This window comes from Canis lupus, chromosome 17 (assembly GCF_011100685.1).
Source record: "Canis lupus familiaris isolate Mischka breed German Shepherd chromosome 17, alternate assembly UU_Cfam_GSD_1.0, whole genome shotgun sequence".
NCBI classification, from domain to species: Eukaryota; Metazoa; Chordata; class Mammalia; order Carnivora; family Canidae; genus Canis; species Canis lupus.
The window spans coordinates 19,130,296-19,151,896 of NC_049238.1; the positions used below are offsets into that span (position 1 = coordinate 19,130,296).

At 35.8% G+C, this 21,601-nt stretch overlaps 1 protein-coding gene across 5 annotated transcripts in view; it reads left to right on the top strand.

The window, feature by feature from the left end:
- Positions 1-21,601, top strand: part of NCOA1 (nuclear receptor coactivator 1) — a 243,507-nt gene that overhangs the window by 190,099 nt on the left and 31,807 nt on the right. For all 5 annotated transcript variants that reach the window (XM_038560934.1, XM_038560932.1, XM_038560933.1 and 2 more), the window contains exons 13-16: positions 1,437-1,617; positions 12,505-12,622; positions 14,047-14,215; positions 15,258-15,572. In XM_038560934.1, the coding sequence (XP_038416862.1) occupies positions 1,437-1,617; positions 12,505-12,622; positions 14,047-14,215; positions 15,258-15,572 (783 nt within the window). The remainder of the gene's footprint in view (positions 1-1,436; positions 1,618-12,504; positions 12,623-14,046; positions 14,216-15,257; positions 15,573-21,601) is intronic.

Genomic DNA, 21,601 nt, shown 5'->3' on the forward strand with positions numbered 1-21,601 from the left:
AAATTTTAGCCATTCTGGGGTCTTTGTAGTGGTACTTCATAGTTTTAATTTGCATTTCCCTAATATTTATTGGCCATTTGTATATCTTCTTTTGTGAACTGCCTATTCAGGTATCTTGCCTATTTTCCCAATATGTCGTCTTTTTCTTATGGACTCAAGAGTTCTTTACATATTTTGGATGAGTCCTATAAAGTAGTATATTTGCAGACATCTTCTCTATGCTTTGCCTTGCCTTTTCTTTCTTTTAATGGTACTTTTGATGAAATGTCTTCATTTAGTCCAATTTGTCAGTATTTTCCCTTATGATTAGTACTTTTTGCACATGTATAACAAAATACGTGTTCAAAAATGTTCATAGTAGCTTTATTTGTATTAGTCCCAAATCCATCACAATAGAATGGATAAATATATTGTGGCATGTTCACACAATGTGTTACTATTCTATATTGAAAACAAATTGACTACTACTACATGTGACAAGATCTCTGAACTTCAGACATATAATTTTTTTTTTAAGATTTTATTTATTTATTCATGAGAGACAGAGGCAGAGACTCAAGCAGAGGGAGAAGCAGGCTTCATGCAGGGAGCCCAATCAATCCCGGGACTCCAGGATCATGTCCTGGGCTGAAGGCAGGCACCAAACTGCTGAGCCACCCAGGCATCCCCAGAAATATAATGCTAAGTGAAAGGAGTCAGACATTTTAAAAATACATCTATATAATTCTATTTATACAGTCTAGAAACATAAATTTTAGTTGAATTAAATAGTGAAACACAAACAGGTAGACATTTTATACTGATGAACTGTCTCAAAGTAATAGTAATAGAATAATACTGTGAAATAAGGCCAGTTTTCTCCTATGCATAACCTCAGACAACTGTAGGGATACCCTATCTCATCTAGAAAATAGGTTTCTTATTTTATTAAATCCTCAAGTGGGAAGTGACCTTCCTGGGATCTTTGAAGCTGATATACTATTTATAAGGAAGTTTCCCAAACTTTTTTAAATTATAAAGTTACATCAGTGTAAATTTATTTTTCATTAACATCATAAAGTAAATCATTTTACAAGATAGAAAAAATCATCCAAAAAAAAAGAAAAAAAAAATCATCCATAATCAGTGGAACACAATATTCTTGAATTCTTTCCAGTCTAAACTCCTTCCAATGCATAAATTTTATGCCAAAATATAGTAGACAAATATTATGTGTACATTATTTCATATCCTCCACTATATTAATATCATAAGCATCCAAACTGTTTTCCAGAAGATCACATAATTTTAATGAGGCCTCAGTCTTTCCAATTATGTCTTCTTCATTCTCTCATAGTCACACTTAATTCATAGAGTGTAAAGGAACAACTTTTTTTCTACATTGATTCAGGTAAAGTATAGAATATATTTCCTCTAACTTTGGTTTCCGTTCTTAGTTTACAGCTGACCTTGACCAGTTTGATCAGTTACTACCCACGCTGGAGAAGGCAGCCCAGTTGCCAGGCTTATGTGAGCCAGAGAGGATGGATGGTGCGGTCACCAATGTAACCATCAAATCGGAGACCCTGCCAGCTTCACTTCAGTCCACCACTGCCAGACCCACTTCCAGGCTAAATAGTATGTGTTGGGAGAAAACCTTGTTTTAAATGTGTAACCATAATGTGGATTAGTGCTTTATCTCTCATCATTACTGCACAGACCATTTATTTGTTGAGAGTGAACTAGTTTTACATTAATGCCAGTGTAAATAATGTATAGTTATTCTTATACATATGAATTTCACTGATCATGTGTATCTTAAGTTATTATAACTTCTGTCTTTCTGTAATTAATGTTAAAGTGAACAGTTGATATTAAGGAGAGCAATTTTGTGTTCTTACCCAAACATTTCATAGCAAGACTCAGAAATATGGTACTGGTCAGATTATATTACCCAAAGTGTCTTCCTTGAGCACTAGTCCTACAAGTTGGAAAAAAAAGGATTTTCTGCTAAAATCCACTGGGCAAATGCTACATGGCACATATGCCATTCTCCTCTTAAAATTCCACATTGTATATTAGTTTTTAAAAGCCCTATGTTAAAGATACCAGTTTACATTTCTATAACCCAGCATTTACCATACTTTCTTGATTATGGAATTCTTTTCACAAGTCATACATGTTATCCCATAGAGCACCATTTAGGAGACAACTGTGTTGAAATGAGTCACTGGTACTCTAGCCTAAAGAGACCCTTTGTAGTATAATACTTCATAAAGATAGGCCTGTCAAGTGTTATTCATCTGTCAAATTTTGAAGTTGAAAATAACGGTATTGATAATTCCATTGTGTAACCTTGAAACCAAAGGAAACTGAACAGCTTACTTTCAAAATTTGCCTGTGTTCCCGACCCAAGTCTTGTCCCTCTTTTGACAGGATCAAATGTGGGACTCATTTATTTCAGTCTTACTGCAGCTTTTAGCTGTCATGACACAATTCCTGCAAGTTTGCCAAGATTTCCAGGAAGCTGGAAAAAAGGGTTTTTGAGTCATTTCTGACAGTTTTGGAAGCAGTTTTTCAGCTGACCAGAGCACTAGGTGTAAACTGGAGCCCAGGTTCAAGTCTCACATTTTCCTTTTATTAACAGTATTACTCTGGACACATGAATTTCCTGAGCTTTATTCTCTTTATCTGCAAAAGGAGAATTAAATGAAGTGACTCCAAAAGTTTGTTCTAATTGAAACTGAGAGGCTCCAGACTCTGGGATAGTAGGCACAGTTGGAGAAACAAGAAGGTACAAGGCTAAAAGGCAATAAAATGAAGTCTGACTATTGAGTGTTTTGATTCTGGATCCCCATCCAATATGGGAGCCTGGGGGATTTATCTCAGGAGAACTGAATGGCCAGAAAGATGTCTGGATATGGGTGTGTAAGGGGAGCTCCCTAAAGTGCAGAGGTCATCCTGCCATTTAATTGTCCAACAGAAGGCTCCCAGAGGACACAAGCTTCACACTCCGCTCTCACAGTCAGTGTTTTAGAACACTGAACAGACACAACCAGAGATCACCAGGACTTTGAGGGAAGTCTGCAACTTGAAAGAGAGTAAAAGAAACAAAAAGAGAGTACAATAGAGCTATACAACAAGTGCATGGACTAAAACTGAACTAAACTAAAAAACCTAAAATTTTTGAGAAGATGTTTTATCCATATGGGAAGAAAAAAGGCAAAGAAGAAAGAATTTTTGGAAGTTAAATATCCAACATTTTAAAATTTTAAGAGAAATGGTAGAAGACAAGGCTGAGAAAAACTTTAAGAAAGAACAAAAAGACAAGTAGAAAGTTGGGAAGAAAAAAAGTTAAGATTGACCTAGGAGGGCCAGTAATGATTGATAAGAATCGGTCAAACAAGCAATGAGAAGGGAGGAAAAAGGGGGAAGAGAAGATATTTTCAAACAACAACAAAAAATCAAGAATGTTTCTAGAAAGAAACAGCATAATTTTTCAGATTTCACTAGCTGAACACATAGCTAACACATACATACAAAAAAGACCTATACCAAAACTTATCATTTGTAATTCTGGAACACACCAGAGAGAAAGATTCTAAAAGCTTTCAGAGAAAAAATGTGAATTGCATATAGTGAGTCATAATTGCCCCAAACTTGGAAGCTATCAAGCCATGAAAAGACATGGAGAAACTTTAAATGCATATTGCTGAGTGGAAGAAGCCAATCTGAAGAGGCTACATATTGTATGATTCCAACCATATAGCGTTCTGGAAAAGGCAACACTATGGGGACAATAAAAAGATCAGTGGTTGATAGGGATTCGTTGTTAGTATTTGTCAGAGGGAGGGATGACTGGGTAGAGCATGGAGGATTTTTAGACTAGTGAAATTGTTCTGTATGATACTGTAATGGTGCATACATGTTGTTATACATATGTCAGAACCTATAGAATGTACAACACAAAGAGTAAACTCTGTGAACTATGAGCTTTAGTTAATGAAAATGTATCAATATTAGTTCATCAGTCTAACATATGTAGTACATAAATGCAAAATGTTAATAATAGGAGAAACAGCCCAATCTAAAAAATAGGCGAAGGATTTTAAAAGACACTACATAAATAAAGATTGAAAATAGCCAACAAACACATGAAAAGATAGTCAATATCTTTAATCATCAAGGAAATGCACATTAAAACTATAATGCAGTACTGCTATATATACTACTACTATTCCATTGAAATACCGCAGATTTTAAAAACTGATGGTACCAAACGATGTCAAAGATGAGCACCTTGAACTTTGGCATTGCTATTGGATATATAATATGGTAAAATCTCAACAAATAAGACACATTACCATGTGACCCAGCAGTCCAACTCATAGGTATTTAACGAAGAGAAATGAAAGCACATACTTATCCAAAGGACTTGGGGATCCCTGGGTGGTGCAGCAGTTTGGCGCCTGCCTTTGGCCCAGGGCGCGATCCTGGAGACCCGGGATCGAGTCCCACGTTGGGCTCCCGGTGCATGGAGCCTGCTTCTCCCTCTGCCTATGTCTCTGCCTCTCTCTCTCTCTCTCTCTCTCTCTCTGTGACTATCATAAATAAATTTAAAAAATTAAAATATATATACATATATATATATAAAAACAAAGGACTTGACCACAAATGGTCCTACAACATTATTCATGATAGCCTCAAACTGGAAACCATCTAAATGTCCATCAACAAAGAAATGGCACATTTATAAACTGAAATACTGCTCAGCAGTGGAAAATAAGAAACTAGTGGTTCATGGCATGAATTATTTATTCTCAAAAACATGCTGAGTGAAAAAAGTCTGGATCATTGGTTGCTAGTGTGGGGTTGAAGTAGGGAAGATCGACAGCCAAGAAGCTTGAGGAAACTTTTAGACATGACAGAAATATTCTGTTTTCTTTATTAAGACAGGAGGGTTATTAGTTTATATCTTTTTCAGAGTTTATTACAACTGTACACTTAAAATGGGTGTATATTATATGTAGATTAGACTTTAATCAAATTTGCTTCAGGAATATCTGAGATTAGAGTAATTTCTAACTACAATTAACCATGCAAATTTCTAGTAGTTGTGAAAATAGGTAAAAAGACATTTTTAGGTATAAAAGGGCTCAAATATTTGCATGGTATAGTCACCCTTTCTAGTTAAGATCCTTAGAGAAGTACTTCAACAAAACAGGGAGAAAACCAGAAGAGAAAAAGATATAAGATCCAGGGAAAACAGCGGATCTGAAAGCATAGCTGATTAATAAGATTAAGGAATAGCAATACATATTGGAACAGGTGGCCTGAATCTTATGGAAAGGAGGCTTCTGGGAGAAAAATGAAATTGATCTCTTTGAGTTTACAGAAAAGATTACAGATAGGTTTATGTCAACAATGTTGAAGATCTGAAAGATTTCTCTAGAAAAGCAGGCAAATGAAAAATATAAGGCAATTTTTAACTCCAAAAAAATGGAAGCATGGTACAAGAAAGGTTTGAACATAGTGCACAATGTAATTTTGCGATGAGTAATATTTGCATAATCATAAGAATCTAAGTATTAACTTTTTATTATAAAAAAACCGTGAACTCTGTTAGGGAATTGGGGACATGGGAAGTAGTAAGATAGGTAGGTCTGAGAAAATTAAGACCTCATCTATCACGATGGCAAGTCAGTAATCTCAAATTGAGACATAAGGAATAGCAGCATATGCACATTTAAAAATAAATAAGCAAATGCCAAAGAAAACAGTTACACAAGTTGAGAATGGCTGCCTCCATTAGAAGGGAAGTAACCAAGGGATTAGAAGGGGTAAGACTTAAAGCTGCTTTTATTTGTAATGGACCTTTTGGTCCTGACTTTAAAAATTATGTATATATATTTGATAAAAAAGTAAAGGTAATAAAAATAGAAAGTATTTTCCTACTCTTCAGGCCTGTGAAACTGGAATATTTTTCCTTTGTAGTCTGTCCTGAGGCAAATAAATTTTGCTTCTCTCTTGAGATTTCTTCCCCCAAATATAGCTCCATATATAAAAGTATATAAAATAGGCCAGAATCTGTTAAACCTTGTGCTATAGTGTTGGCAAAGGCCAAAAGCATAAAAGGGAAGATCTCATGGTAAAGGAGGGTGAGGATGATGGTGCAGACAGTCTGCAATGTAGAGGAGAAAGAAAATAAGATTTTAGGAGGCATAAGGCTAAGGAAACAAGTTGGGCAGAATAAAGGAAAAGAGGAGATCCCTGGGTGGCTCAGCGGTTTGGGCCTGCCTTCGGCCCAGGGCGTGATCCTGGGGTCCCGGGATCCAGTCCCATGTTGGGCTCCCCGCATGGAGCCTGCTTCTCCCTCTGCCCATGTCTCTGCCTCTCTCTCTGTGTGTTTCTCATGAATAAATAAAATCTTTTAAAAAAAAAGGATAAAGGAAAAGAGAAAAGGATTGGAGAAGGAAAAAGAAGATGGGGACAAAAATATATTAGCATATCCTAGGAAAGAAGAGAATAGCCTCTAATTCTCTGCCTCCTCTAGCCTCTGTGATGGCCAACACTACCTATTTCACTGGAACCAGAATCCATCATTGAATAGCTGATTTCACATCTTAACCTTGTGCCCACCTGGGAAAATCAAGCATCTTTCTTCACTTTAGTCTTCAGCCTTAGGTTTAAGCAGTGTCAAGTGTAAATGCCTGGCATAGGACACATCATATTTAGTTACCATCATATTTCACCACCTGGGGTACACCAGTTAAAACTTCTGGGTTTTTCTACCATGGCACTCATCTTTTCTCTTACCTTTTCTTTTCCTTACCATTTTGTAGTGTATTTTGAGAGAATCTCTGGGCCACATTTTCCAGATCAAAACTGAATCTTCAACTGTATCCATTCTGCTTTTCAGTTCTATCTATTGGGCTCTTTTAATTGCAGCTATCAGGTTTTTAATTTTCCTTCTCATGGAAGCCTATTAGTTTCTGTGGGTATGATGATAAACTTTGTAATCTGTGTGACAATACATTTATTATACTTCAGGCCTCTTCCTTTTTCTGTAAGAATCTTTTTTTTCCTCCAAAGTTACTTTCTTTGTTAAATTTGCTTCTCTCTCTTTCCTGCCATTGACTTTTCTGGAATGTTTGGTGCATTTACACTGTCTGCCTATATACTGACCAAGGCCTGAAATGAACAATCTATTTAGTAAAGTGAGAAACCCTTTTTACTCTGGCAGCGAAGGTAGGTTCTGATTATAGAAGCCCTGTTTCTATGTTGCTGTTGTGAGAGAGTGGGGCTTGGTAATGGGGAAATCCTCATGGCAGCCTAAGCACCCACTCTGGGAGATTCCCTGGGCAGAACTCCCACTTCGAGTCATGCTCTTACCCCTTTAATCCCAGGGTCAGACGCCAGAGTCCTCTGCATGGGGGGTGGGGCCTGCCACAGCTGTTCAATGGCCCAGATGCCCATGGCCTGTTCTTGTACCCGTTCCAGTGACCCCTAAGCTTGGAGTTGTTCTGGGCTTCTGGAGAATCTTCTCTTTGTCTTGTAGATTTTTTACTTTCATTGAAGTTTTACCATTTGTTTCCTCTGTTTTAGCTTTCAGAAACTCATCAGTTGAGTTCAGCTGCCATAATATTTCTCTTGCCTTTCCTCCAGCTAGAGACTTATTTTCCTTTTTTATTTCTTTTATTTCAGAGATAATTTTGGAGGGAAAATAAAATAGAAGGGATATAAATCTGCCACATTGAACCAGAAAATTTCCTTAGGTCTGTTTACATACAAGAAAATAAAGGTCCAGAGAATGAAAAGAAAAAAAATACACACAGACAAAAACTTGCCTGGTTTTCTATTTAGTACATGCAGATTCAGGATTTATTTATTTTTTATTTAAATTCAATTAGGCAACATTAAGTATATACTTAGTTTCAGATGTAGTGTTAATGATTTATCAGTTGCATATAACACCCAGTGCTCATCACATCACATGCTCTCCTTAATGCCCATCACCGAATTATCACATCCCCTCCATCAACTCAGTTTGTTTCCTTTTTTTTTTTTTTAAGATTTTATTTATTTATTCATGATAGACACAGAGAGAGAGAGAGAGAGAGAGAGGCAGAGACACAGGCAGAGGAAGAAGCAGGCTTCACGCAGGGAGCCTGACACGGGTCTCCAGGATCGCGCCCTGGGCCAAAGGCCGGTGCCAAACTGCTGAGCCACCCAGGGATACCCTATAGTTAAGAGTCTCGTGTTTTTGTCCCCCTCTCTGATGACTTCCCATTCAGTTTTCCCTCCCTTACCCTATGATCCTCTGTGCTGTTTCTTATTAGAATCAGGACTTAAGTCTCAGCCCGCCTGGTTTCAAAACATCCTGTTGATATGTACACCACATACCCATGCAGTGTGACCAAGTGATTTAAATAATTTTGTTAGAAATGTACTACCAGAACACATCAAGAGACAGCTTAAGACAGTATTGTTGATCAAAATATGTACAATGAGCCTCTTTGGCAGTACCTTCAAAACTTCTCCTATGTCCTTTTGACCGTCTTTAGATCCCTAGCCTCTGAGGGTGAATTTGACTTCTGAAATTTTCTGGAGTTATTTGGAGCCAAATTTGTTGATCCAAAAAGAATAATTTTTTTTTAAGCCCAAACCAAAATTGGATCTAACTTTAAGGAGATATATTTTCTTTAAGGACCTTTATACTATTTTAGATAGATCCAGAAGAGTTCCAAAAATATTTGAACATTGACAGTTTCATTAGAGTAAGTGAGTGATCTTGTGACATGGATGATTTTATGTTTGGTAAACATTCTGAGATGATTATTTTTTAAATCTCATTAATTTGTAGTATATTGAAATAATTGCATAACACTAAAGATAATGAGTTTCAGATAAAGCATTTTCAGTACTTAAAAAATCCATTTCAATTTCCCTCTTTTTAGTGTGTTGTGCTTCTTGATAGGTATCTTTTGCTATTACAGAGCTGTAATGAATAATCTTACATAGAGATAATTTACCACATATGAGAGTATATATGAAATAGATGTTAAAAAATAGAATTGCTTGATCAAAAGATAGATTTTGCCAAATCACCCTTCTTAGATACAATGCCAGTTTACACTCTAACTGATAATGTTCTTCTTTCTATACATCCTTTCTAAGACATTGAATTATACACTTCCTTATCTTTGCCAACTCAATGGTTTGATTTTTTTAAGTATCCTAGTGTAGTTTTAATCTGTTTATTTTTATTGTAAATTAGGTAGATCATTTTTCAGTGATTGCATGTGACCTACCTGTTCATATTCTCTTATCTATTGGGTTTTTCTATTTTTATCATATGATATAAGAGGTTAAATTTTTTAGTAATGTAACTTTTTTGTGGCTAACGGGGATAGTTTTCCTTTTTACTAGATTTAAAAGATTTATTTATTTATTTTAGAGAGAAAGAGTGTGAGCAGCAGGAGGGGCAGAGGAAAGGAAGAGAAAAACTCAAGCAGACTCTGTGCTAAATGTGGAGCCTCATGGGGGCTTGAACTCTCACAACCCTGAGATCATACCTGAGGTGAAATCAAGAGTCAGATGCTCAACCAGACTGTACCACTCAAGAACCTCTATTTTAAATGGAGAAAATATTATGTTGAAACCTTTGCAAAAATGATAAGGAAGATTACTAGCTTGATGAGGGATCCCTAAGGGCTTGTTTTCTACCTCCACTTCATCTGCACCTACCCAACCCAGCGACTAGGAGATGTGTCCATGTTTCCATTTACAAATTGTTGTACTTGTTTTGTGTTACATACACACTTACTCATGTTTGATAGGGCACAAACATGACCAAAAATAGTAGGTTTATTCCCAGACTAGGAGAAGAGAACATATATTTCTTAAAACATTCCAGTAAGTGCTTCAAATTTTTATAGAAATTTCTAAGGAAATCCTAAAAGATTTATTTTAGAATAAAAACTAACTTTTTTTTATTATAAAGCCTGTGCAAACAAAAGTTTTACTTGAATCAGAGTTTGATTTGTTTGGTTTTGTTTCTTTCCTAGTCATCAAACTTAGCAGATAAATCTTATCTCATTTTGAGGGGATCCCTGGGTGGCGCAACGGCTTGGCGCCTGCCTTTGGCCCAGGATGCGATCCTGGAGACCCGGGATAGAGTCCCACATCGGGCTCCCAGTGCATGGAGCCTGCCTCTCCCTCTGACTGTGTCTCTGCCTCTCTCTCTCTCTCTGTTGAGGACTATCATAAATAAATAATAATTTTAAAAAATTTTTAAAAATCTTACCTCATTTTGAGAAATTTCATCCAACTTATTTTCTTAACATCTTCCCCATCAAGACTAGTAAAATGAAAGATACTATATCCTATTACTGAGTCAAATAGATTATCTTATAATATTCAGTACTTATGGTAGACAGCCTTGTAAATTTTCTTTGATTCTTAAATAGAATTAATTTTGTCTAGGTTAGATTTCTGAAACAATAGGATTGAGGAATTAATGTATGGAATAGAACAATGGGTCAACTGTAGATAATCTTTGACTAACTTCTTGATTTAAATGGTGATAGGAATTAAGTGGTTACTTCCCATTATCATTTGTGGTTGATGTTTGGTGGGTTTAATTTGCTTTGTTTTTCAGAATTCTACAGAATTTTGTTTTCTATCATTTTTCATGACAGAGAAGATAAGTTTGAGAGCTATAATTATTTGCATTTAGAAATGAATGTATTTACTTGGACTCCTATACTTAATTCATACTAAATGTTGAGTATATTTCACATAAAAGTAAGCCTAACATACTTTTTGTAGTTAATAATGATCAGTATCTACCATTAAACACATTTTTTTAGGCATTCTTAAATCTACTTATTCTCTATTCATTGGAATGAGAAACTCTACTTAATTATGTTTTCTATTAAAATTTCAAGGCAGGGTGCCTGGGTGGCTAAGTTGGTTAAGTATCCTACTCTTTGTTTTAGCTCAGGTCATGATGTTAGGGTCATGAGATTGAGCTCCATGTCAGGCTCTGTGGTGGGTGTGGAGATTCTCTCTCTCCCTCTCCTCTGACCCCTGCACTTGCTTGTGCGCGCTGTCTCTCTCTTTCAGAAAAAAGAAAGAGACAGAAAGAGAAAGAAAGAAAAGAAAAGAAAAGAGAAAACCCCAAGGCATTTTTAGTTGTTTTTTAAAAAGTATTAGTTTGCTAGGACTCCATTATAAAATACCACAGACCAGGTGGCTTAAACAACTGAAATTAATTTTCTCATAGTTCTGGAAGCTAGAAGTCCAAGGTGAAGAGGTTTGGTTTCTTCTAAGGCCTTTTATGGGCTTGTGGAGTCTGCCTCCTTGCCGTGGCCTCATGTTCATCCCTCTATATATGTTGTCATATCCTAATCTCCTGTTCTTATAAGAATACCAGTCTTGTTGGATTAGAACCCACCCTAATGGCCCTATTTTAACTTAATCACATCTCTAAAGACCCTGTCTCCAAATACAGTAACATTCTTAGCTACTAGGAGTTAGAGCTTCAACAATGAATTTTGGGGAAATACAATGCAGCCCTAACAACAGTTAACTTATTTATATCCTTTTCAGAAATTACAGATAACCATTAGAGGCATTAAAAGAAAAGAAAAGTCAAAAAAGAAAAGTCCTTAATCTTACAACCTAAAATCAACCAAAGATATATACACTCTTTCAGAATTACTGCTAATATACACAGAATAATTTATAAAACTAGAATCATTCTGAACATAATGTCTTGGTTTATGGGGTTTTTCTTCTTCATTTAATGGTACATTATAAATATCTATACCATTGTTCATTAATCAGTACCTAAATTTCTGGAATTTAGATTATTTACAATTTTTCCTAAACAGTACAGAAATAATCAGATTTTCCAAAAAAAAAAAAAATACCTAAGCAAAAACTTTCTAAAATGCATATACTGTTTTCTTTCATTATAAAGCATAACAACCTCTCTCTTTATGGGTCATCATCAGAAGCATTGATTGTTATACACCTGTGGTCTCATTTTGACAGCTGCAGAACTTTGTCCATTTTCAGAATGACCCCAGATTGCTGTGCCCTTTAGTTTCTGTTACTGTCTATTATAGAAAATATTTTATCTTCTGTTTGCCACTCTTGTGTCATGATAACATTGTTCCTAACTATAGCAGATTCTAATGTCCTATAGATTGAAAAAGCAGCTAACCAAAATTGTTATAATTATCTTTAAAAGAAATAATTTCTGGCAAAGTTCCAAATGATTCTCCCTATGGTAACATCAACTTATGTGCAAACTTTTTTTTTACATCAGATTGTCTTTACTTTCTCACTAGTTATTATGTGGCCACGTTCTAGGCAGTTTAAGTTTCTGGATAAGGGACCTTTGTAACATTTTATAGAGGAAACTTCATTCTCCCATACAGTATATTACTTCTGTAAAATACTGTCATTTTATCTTCCATTGTGATACTGACTCCTTACCTTTTCTTCTGTAATCAGGGTTACCAGAGCTGGAATTAGAAGCAATTGACAATCAGTTTGGACAGCCAGGAACAGGTGATCAGATTCCATGGGCAAATAATACAGTGACTGCTGTAAATCAGAATAAACCAGAAGAGTGAGTAATACATTTCCTATTTTATAAAATATCAGATACCAACTTCTACAACAAAGAACTATTTTCATAAACTGAATTCCAACCTACATTGGTATTTTGTGATATAGGAGTGGAAGCAAATGTTAAATGAAAAAAAGGTGGAATGGAGGAAGACACCCAAGTTAAACAGATTTATTTACTGTGTGACTGCAAGGCTAGTATGTATTGTAATTACCAAAAGATTGATATAGTGTGTGGCGGTTTTATTTTTCATCTCTTGTTTTACTGTGATTGATTACTATAAAATTTCTGAGACCTGTAGATGAATTGAGCTCAGTATAACGATTATTATAAAAGCTCTTGAGCTTTTAGTTCTATAATTTTTTGTCCAGTATTTTCTCTTTGGAGCAAAATGGTATAAGAAGGGAAGGTACTTTTTACGTCTACTCAGTGTCTCATCTTGATTAGAATTTAATTTCTTAAAGGACATAAGTAGCCCCATTCCAAAACATTAGAGACATCGCATGTATAGCAACCAAACTAGATAGTATCGAGTGTCGTTTCGAGCTTTAACTATGCACACTATTCCCACTTACTTTCCCCAAAGAAGAAGCCTTATAATTATATAATTAAATTTGTATTATTATTATTTTCTATATATTTCTAAGTTATATGCATCAGTTGGTATCAGTTTGGATTAACTATGTATTTCCTCTATGTAATCAACAATTTTTTTGTTGCTTAATGCTGAGCATGTTTCATTTTCCTAGTTTGATTTCTTTGGTAAATGGCAATCAGATGTATGTTATCAGTACAATTTGATCATCTTTAAAAGTGAAGTATAAATAGAATAAATCTTACTATAGGCTAGGTGATTTTTTTCCTTGAGATTTTGACTGAGCTTTATTTTTGACTTTCTTTTTTTTTTTTTTTTTTAAGATTTTATTTATTCATGAGACAGAGAGAGAGTGGGGCAGAGACACAGGCAGAGGGAGAAGCAGGCTCCATGCAGGGAGCCTGACGTGGGACTCGATCCCAGGACTCCAGGATCAGGCCCTGGGCTGAACGTGGCGCTAAACCACTGAGCCACCCGGGCTGCCCTATTTTTGACTTTCATCAAGAATTCTTTTCCCTTTCTCAACTATGTTTAATTTTTCAAGCTATTTCTGTAAGCAAACAGGAAGAATATGGAAGCAAATTTCAGTGATTGACAAAGTAGTGAGAATATATTCTAGTTACATGCAGAACATTTATAAATTTCTGCACATAATATGGAACATTTCATTGTGTAAGAACTGATTAAAATCTCATCAGAGAATTTTTTAGAACAAAATTTGCATATATGTGTGTATCATATATATACATATATGTATATTTTGTATTATTGAGATTGAATACTTATTTGCTATATCAGTCTTAAACTCTGTTATCTTTTGATTCTATAGCCAATGTATTAGTTCACAATTAGATGAGCTCCTCTGTCCACCAACAACGGTAGAAGGAAGAAATGACGAGAAGGCTCTTCTTGAACAGCTAGTGTCCTTTCTCAGCGGCAAAGATGAAACTGAACTAGCTGAACTAGATAGAGCTCTGGGAATTGACAAACTCGTCCAGGTATTTATTAAAATTGGCATTGTTTAAATGATTCAATCCTGAGAGGCTAGAAAATTATTTTTAAACAAGATTTTTAAATATTGTTCTATGTGTGTTTAAGTAGTTTTATAATTTATTCTTGTGAAAGTTATCAAAATATAGCAAATAGTTTTTTAAACAACAACAAAAAAGATCATTATAATTAGAAATAGTTAGAATTAGAAAGTCTTAGCCTTTCCTATGGACCAGAATCTTAACGGCTCCCCCTAGAATAGAATCCAGATTTATATCATCACTTCTTATTCTAGGACTTAATTTATCCTTCATACATGCTAGATTTCAGCCTGTATATTCCATAATACCCCAACTTCCAGGTATTTTTCACGCTGTGAGGTTGAAAAATCAATTTAGTGCCTCATGACCAACGTTTTTTTAAGTAGCAGACTAAAAGGTATCAGAATGCATAGACCACAGAAAGGGGAAGTTATGTTTCATAAAACTCTCCTTTCTGTTACATACATACGTGTACACACAAACACAAACATACTAGGTCACAATTTAAATTAGATTTTTTTTTTTTTACAGTGAATGATAGTTAACAATTTTGAAAGCCATAGCTATGGCATTCTATTAGGCCAGCTATGAATTTTTTTCAAATAAGAGGACAGCATGAATTCTGTATTTGAGATAGAAAAATGCCTAACTAATCGCCCCTTTAATAATCTACTTCTCATGGTAAACAACTAAATATAAAGTTTGTTGACTCTTAGGCTTTGCAATGTGGTTCTTTTCAAACCTTTTAGCTGGTATTTTAACCATGTTTTTAATCTCTGTTTTGAGATTTTTTTTTAGACATCTCAATTCATCTGTTACTCCATTTCAGAAGTAACTTTCATAAGTGATTCCTTTAGGTAGCAAACTCCTAGAGAACTTCATTAATTCAGCATAGTATTTTATATAAAATGTTCTAGAGATAACATGTTCTCAGATCCAAGATTATAAGAAGCATGTCATTTATTGGCAATAATTTATTTGTAAAATATTCTGGCTTATTTCCCAACAGGGAGGTGGATTAGATGTCTTATCAGAGAGATTTCCACCACAACAAGCAACACCACCTTTAATGATGGAAGAAAGACCCAACCTTTATTCCCAGCCTTATTCTTCTCCTTCACCTACTGCCAATCTCTCTAGCCCTTTCCAAGGCATGGTCAGGCAAAAACCTTCACTGGGGACTATGCCTGTCCAAGTGACACCTCCCCGAGGCGCTTTTTCACCTGGCATGGGCATGCAGCCCCGGCAGACTCTGAACAGACCTCCAGCCGCACCCAACCAGCTGCGGCTTCAGCTTCAGCAGCGCTTGCAGGGGCAACAGCAGGTGAGTCCTCCAGGTTAGCAGGTGGCACTTGTAAAGACCTGTGCTAACTCTCAGAGGGCTAACAACAGCCCATTGGCTAGAATAAAGGTGTCAAGAGGAACAAGTCCCACAACCTTTATGAAAGACTCAAATCATTCTTGGTCTGCTAGGATAAGATAAAGGAGTCTTCCTTCCTTCCTTCCTTCCTTCCTTCCTTCCTTCCTTCCTTCCTTCCTTCCTTCCTTCCTTCCATTTATTCATTCATTCATGAGGGGCACAGACTGAGAGGCAGAGACACAGGCAGAGGGAAAAGCAGGATCCTCATAGGGAGCCCAATATGGGGCTCAATCCTGGTTCCCAGGATCACGACCCAAGCCGAAGGCACACGCTCAACTGCTGAGCCACCCAGGCGTCCCTAAAGGAGACTTTCATTCAGTTAAAGACAGCTAGCTCATAACAAAGTACCTTGAGACTCAAAATTTAAAAGCATTTTAATTTTGTTTTTTGAGATAAAAAATATTTAGGATGAACATCATATTATTATTAAATTAATAAAAAGAAATATATAGCTTAATTTATAAAGTAGAGCATCAGGAGGTACTGTTATAATTTTTGTAACAGAAAATGAAATTTGTGTTGTTTGAAGTTGGAGTGATTGATGCTTAGTGATATTATATTAGGAGAATGGAGGAAAGGATAGTTTGGGGGTCCTAGGGAGTTGAGTGAGTTAAATCTCTCTCATGACAGGTAATGAGTGGGTATGGTGGCACAAATATTTAAGATTTATATGCAGCAAATACAGAAATAAGCATCAAGAACCAAAAAAACGAATGATTAAAAGTATTATCTCTGCAGGGGGCACCTGGGTGGCTCAGTGGTTGAGCATCTGCCTTTGGCTTAGGTTGTGATCCCAGGGTCCTGGGATGGAGTCCTGCATCAGACTCCTGGCAGGAAACCTGCTCCTCCCTCTGCCTATGTTGCTGACTCTCTCTGTGTCTCTCATGAACAAGTACATAAAAAATCTTAAAAAAAAAAAAAAAAATTTAAAGCAATTTCATAGAGAGTTACAAATTCAGGAAAGAAGAGAACAAAATTATATTAGAAAGACAATATATATAACATTATAAGAGCTCTGGTTTCAAGTCCTAGTTCTAACCTTACCTTATGTGGTTTCACAGTCAGATTATTTACCCTTTTAAAGCCTCTGATTTCTGATCATATCCATAAAAGAAGCTCAATAAATAATTCCTCTACCTCACAGGTGATGTGTGGAATAAGATAGGACATATAAAGATCCTAGTGCACTTCCAGGCATGCAGTAACACTTAATAAATACTACCTATTATTATGAAATTATATTCAATAAATAATATAAAATGAGTTTCTATTCCACTTAAAAAGAAGATGAAAAGGAAAGATAAGATAGGAAAAATTGTTAATGGTAGAATAACAGAGAAAGGAATAATTTCTAAAATGCTGGGGTGGAATAAAAAACTCAGAAAGGAATTAGGGGAAGAGAAGGAAGAAAAGAGAAACAAAGAAAGGAAATAGTAATATGAGTATTAGTTGAAGGTAAACTACTCGTTATAACTTGGGATTCATTATTCTCAGTAGAGAGCACAAGAATAAGAAATTCTTCTAGTTCACAAAACATAGTGTTCACAAAACATATTGAGGGAGACTATACTAAGTACCATACAAAGAATAAAACATACAGGCAACTCTTAGAATTTACAGTCAGCTTGTGGTATTCCAAACATACACACCTGAGAAATTCAATAACAGTGCAAGTCCTAAGTGATTAAGGGCTAACCTAAAAAAGTTAAAGAAAACCTAGGTGTGTTGATTTTCTCATTTTACAGGATAGAGTCAATAAATACTTATGGAGCAAGGCCAGATCAACAGTCTAGGTCAGATTTGTGAATGGGTGAAATAATCATTCACACATAGTTTGGGAAAAAATTGCTTTTACTTTGATTTCTTCCTAAAGTAGCTGATAAGCAGAGGAGCAATGCAAAGGATACACATGTAATAAGGATGCAAATAGGTAAGTGTGGTTCCCTGTTGCTACCTGTAAATATTATGGAGGCATGTCTAAGCTTGGTGGCCTTAGTAGCCCAACATTGAAATATCCATCAAGTCAGAGAAATACAAAATTTGAGGCACACTAACACAAAAGTTTAAGCCTCCAAATATGTCAGTACACAAAACAACTTACACTGCCATGTAAGACAGAGTCTCATTGTCCGGACCTACTTTTTGGGTGCTAGATTGTAAGTTCTTCTAACAGTGGGGCCCTCAGTCCACAGTTGCTCTTGCTTTGCAGATGCTTGGAGTCTTCTGTGTGTGTTCACTTAAAGGCACTCTGTGAGAAGGTCTGGCCAAGGCTTATGTCAGTCAGTATTTCAGTTAAGATGCTTTCAGTCACAAGGAAAGAAAAAAGATCCATTCAAAGTAGTAAAGCCATTTTATGTTATGTTATTTTTATTTTTATTTTTGTTTTTTAAGGATTTTATTCATGAGAGACAGAGAGAGAGAGAGTCAGAGGCATAGGCAGAGGGAGAAGCAGGCTCCCCTGTGGGAAGCCTGATGCGGGACTTAATCCCAGGACCCCGGCATCATACCTTGAGCCAAAAGCAGATGCTCAACCACTAAGCCACCCAGGTGCCTCAGTAAAACCATTTTTAAAAAGTATTTTGACTCAGATAATGAGAAGATAGAAATCAGAGAGGTCAAGGTATGGTTACCTCAGAGGCTCTGGAATGTTATCAGGGACCTAGGTTCTTTCTATCTTTTTACTCTGTAATCCTTGGCAGCTAGAAAAATGGGTCTCATGATTACAAATATCACATGCAAACAAAACTAACAGGAAAGGGGGAAACTCTTTTCTACGCATCTTTTTTCAAAAGCTAAGAAACTGTTTCCATGTTCTTGTCCTTCTCTACTTCCTACTGCTCCAAAAACAGAAAAAGGACCAAAAAAAATTTTTTTTAATTTCACACATCTGGCTAGTCAGAACAGAATCATACATACACCTTTAACCAACTGCTAGCAAGGATTGGCTTAGAATACATACGTTACCCCTTGAGATGTGTGCTTTGGGACAATCAGCTGAACAAAATCCTATTCTGTCATTGAGGAAAAAGAAGAGGGTAAATGGCTGTGGGCTGGCAATAACAATACCTGATAAAGGAATTAAAGTTTAAATATATCATTGGCACACTAAAAATTAAGTGATTTTGAAATACAGTAAGCAAACATGACAAAATAATCGTATATAGACAATACAAATGCTTATATAGAAAATCCAAGAATATCTATAGTGAACTTAGAATCAATAGAGAAGTTCAGCAGTGTTTCTAGGGGAAAAAATAAGAAATAAAATTTAATAACAATCCTTTTCATGAACAACAACCAATTAGGAAATATAATTTCAAAATATGTTATCTCAATTTATAAGACTTAGAAAATTATAAATCATAATTGAAAGTCAAAAAACGATCCAAGTAAAGATACCAATGAATGGAAAGATTTTTCATAAAGATGTCAATTGTTCTGAAAATAATTAAATTCAGTAGAATTCCAATCAGAATCTCAACATGAAATTTAACAAATAAATGCTAACTTTATTTTAGAAGCATGAATACAATATTAAAGAATAATGAGGATGAACTTGCCTTATCAGATACCAAAATTTAAAACCAAGCCTTAGAAATTAAAACAATGTGGAATTGGCATAGGCTAGACAATTCGACCATTTGAAACATAATAGAGAACCCAGAGACACACCCAGACATATATAAAGACTTAATAAGGTACAGAGGTGACAATCAGTGGAGAAAGACTGGCATGTATAATAAATACTAGTACATTTGGCTGTCCATCAAAGGAAAAAATTAGATTCCTTATCTCATACCATACACAAAAATAAATTCTAGATATTTTGATGATCTAAATGTGAATATGAGAAGATTACTGTGGCCCTTTAAAAAGGGGCATAAGGGAAGAGGTTGATGTTTGCCTTAAAATTTAAAACTTAGTAGATAAAAGATACCATAAACAAGATTAAAAGACAAACCATAGATAGACTCAGGAAAGATATTTGCACTCTGTAAAACTGACAAAGGATAACTATCCAGAATACATCAGATTCATAACATGGTGTTCATAATATACTTTCCTTGCTAGATTGGTATCAACTGTTTAGTTGTTGGTCATATCCTTTCATTCTTCCTTCCCTCTTGCCAAACACAGATCTAAAGCATCTCATAGGCAGGAATTTAGGACAGTGCTGATGACTTGAAAAAAAGAAAGGCACCAACTCAGATCTACATCATAGTCTTTCTTTTTAATGGATTTTAAGAAGTTCAGTTTAAAAACATTTCTTCACCTTAGGTATATCTCATTGACTGGAATGTGGTACACAAAGAGTAAAAAGATCCTAAGATATCTTTTAAAGATTTTATTTATTTATTCTTGAGAGACACCCAGAGAGAGGCAGAGACATAGGCAGAGGGAGAAGCAGACTTCCTGCGGGGAGCCCCATGTGAGACTCAATCCCAAGACCCCAGGATCACAACCTGAGCCAAAGGCAGATGCTCAACCATTGAGCCACCCAGGTGCCCAAGATTCTAAGATTTTAAATTTGATTATACAGTTATGAATAATCCCCAGTTGGGGAACGGGGTAAGGAAAACACCCTAGGAAACTAGTGGGGATTCATTGGTTTAGATTTTTACAGAACAGCAAAAATGAAGGTGATTAAGAAGAACTACAAAGCTGTAATACAGCCTTTAGGTGTAGTGTCTGCTTACGTCTCAAATAAGCCAAGTCTCAAATATATCCATGATACCAATAAAGAATTCCCAAAAGTTCTATTTTAGAAAAGGACAACAGCAAGAATGAGTACACCTGCTGCTTATAGAAAATTGTACAACATTGGCTCATAAAAGATGTGATTATTCTGTTCTAGTTTTATATTCTTCACCAGCCAGGGTCTTCATACTCTCAAGACTATATGAAAAGGGAGTAACATTTGAAATAAATAAAGAAATGTGATATACTTATCCATCTTAAAGCAAGTCAAGTCCACATGTGTTATGTATTAAAGTACTGAAGAAAGTGTATGGATCTGGGTACAAGAACCACTATTGATTATTTTTTATATATTAGAGAGCATAGAAGTGACCAGAAAGTAGAACCACAACAAGGACAGAAAATACAGGGAAACAAATTTCACTGCTAGAATTCTGGCAATGAAAACTGCCTGATAGAAGAATAGCTTCTTTAAAAGAACCCTTTGGGTGTTTGGGTGGCTCAGTCAGATAAGTGGCTGGCTCTTGGTTTTGGCTCAGGTCATGATCTCGTGGTTGTGGGATCAAGTGCTGCATTGGGGATCTGCATTCAGCATGAAGTCTGCTTTAGATTCTTTCTTCCTCTCCTTCCCATACACTGTCTTTCTCTTTCTTTCTCTCTCTCTCTCTCTCTGTCTCTCTCTCATATGAATGAATGAACGAACCTCTTGTCAAGAATTTACACAGTGGGGACATCTGGGTGGCTCAGCAATTAAGCATCTACTTTCAACTCAGGACATGATCCTGGAGTTCCGGGATCGAGTCCCACATCAGGCTCCCTGCATGGAGCCTGCTTCTCCCTCTGCCTGTGTCTCTGCCTCTCTCTCTCTCTCTGTCTCTCATGAATAAATAAATAAAATCTTTAAAAAAAAAAATTACACAGTGGCTAAATCAGGGTTTTCAATCTTGGCAGTATTGACATTTTGGGACATATAATTCTAGTTATGGGGGCTTTCCCATTCATTTAAGAATGTTTAACAACATCCCTGACCTTTACCCATAAGATACCAGTAGCAACTTTTCTCCAAGTTGTGACAGCCAAAAGTGGCTTCAGACATTGCTAAATTTCTCTTGTGGGGCAGAATCATCCCTGGTTCAGAACCTCTAGGCTAGATAATTATCTTTTGAGTTTCCTGTGGAAGCACTTCTGGCACTGAAAAAAAAAAAAAATCCATTTAGCAGACAAAATGTCAGCCA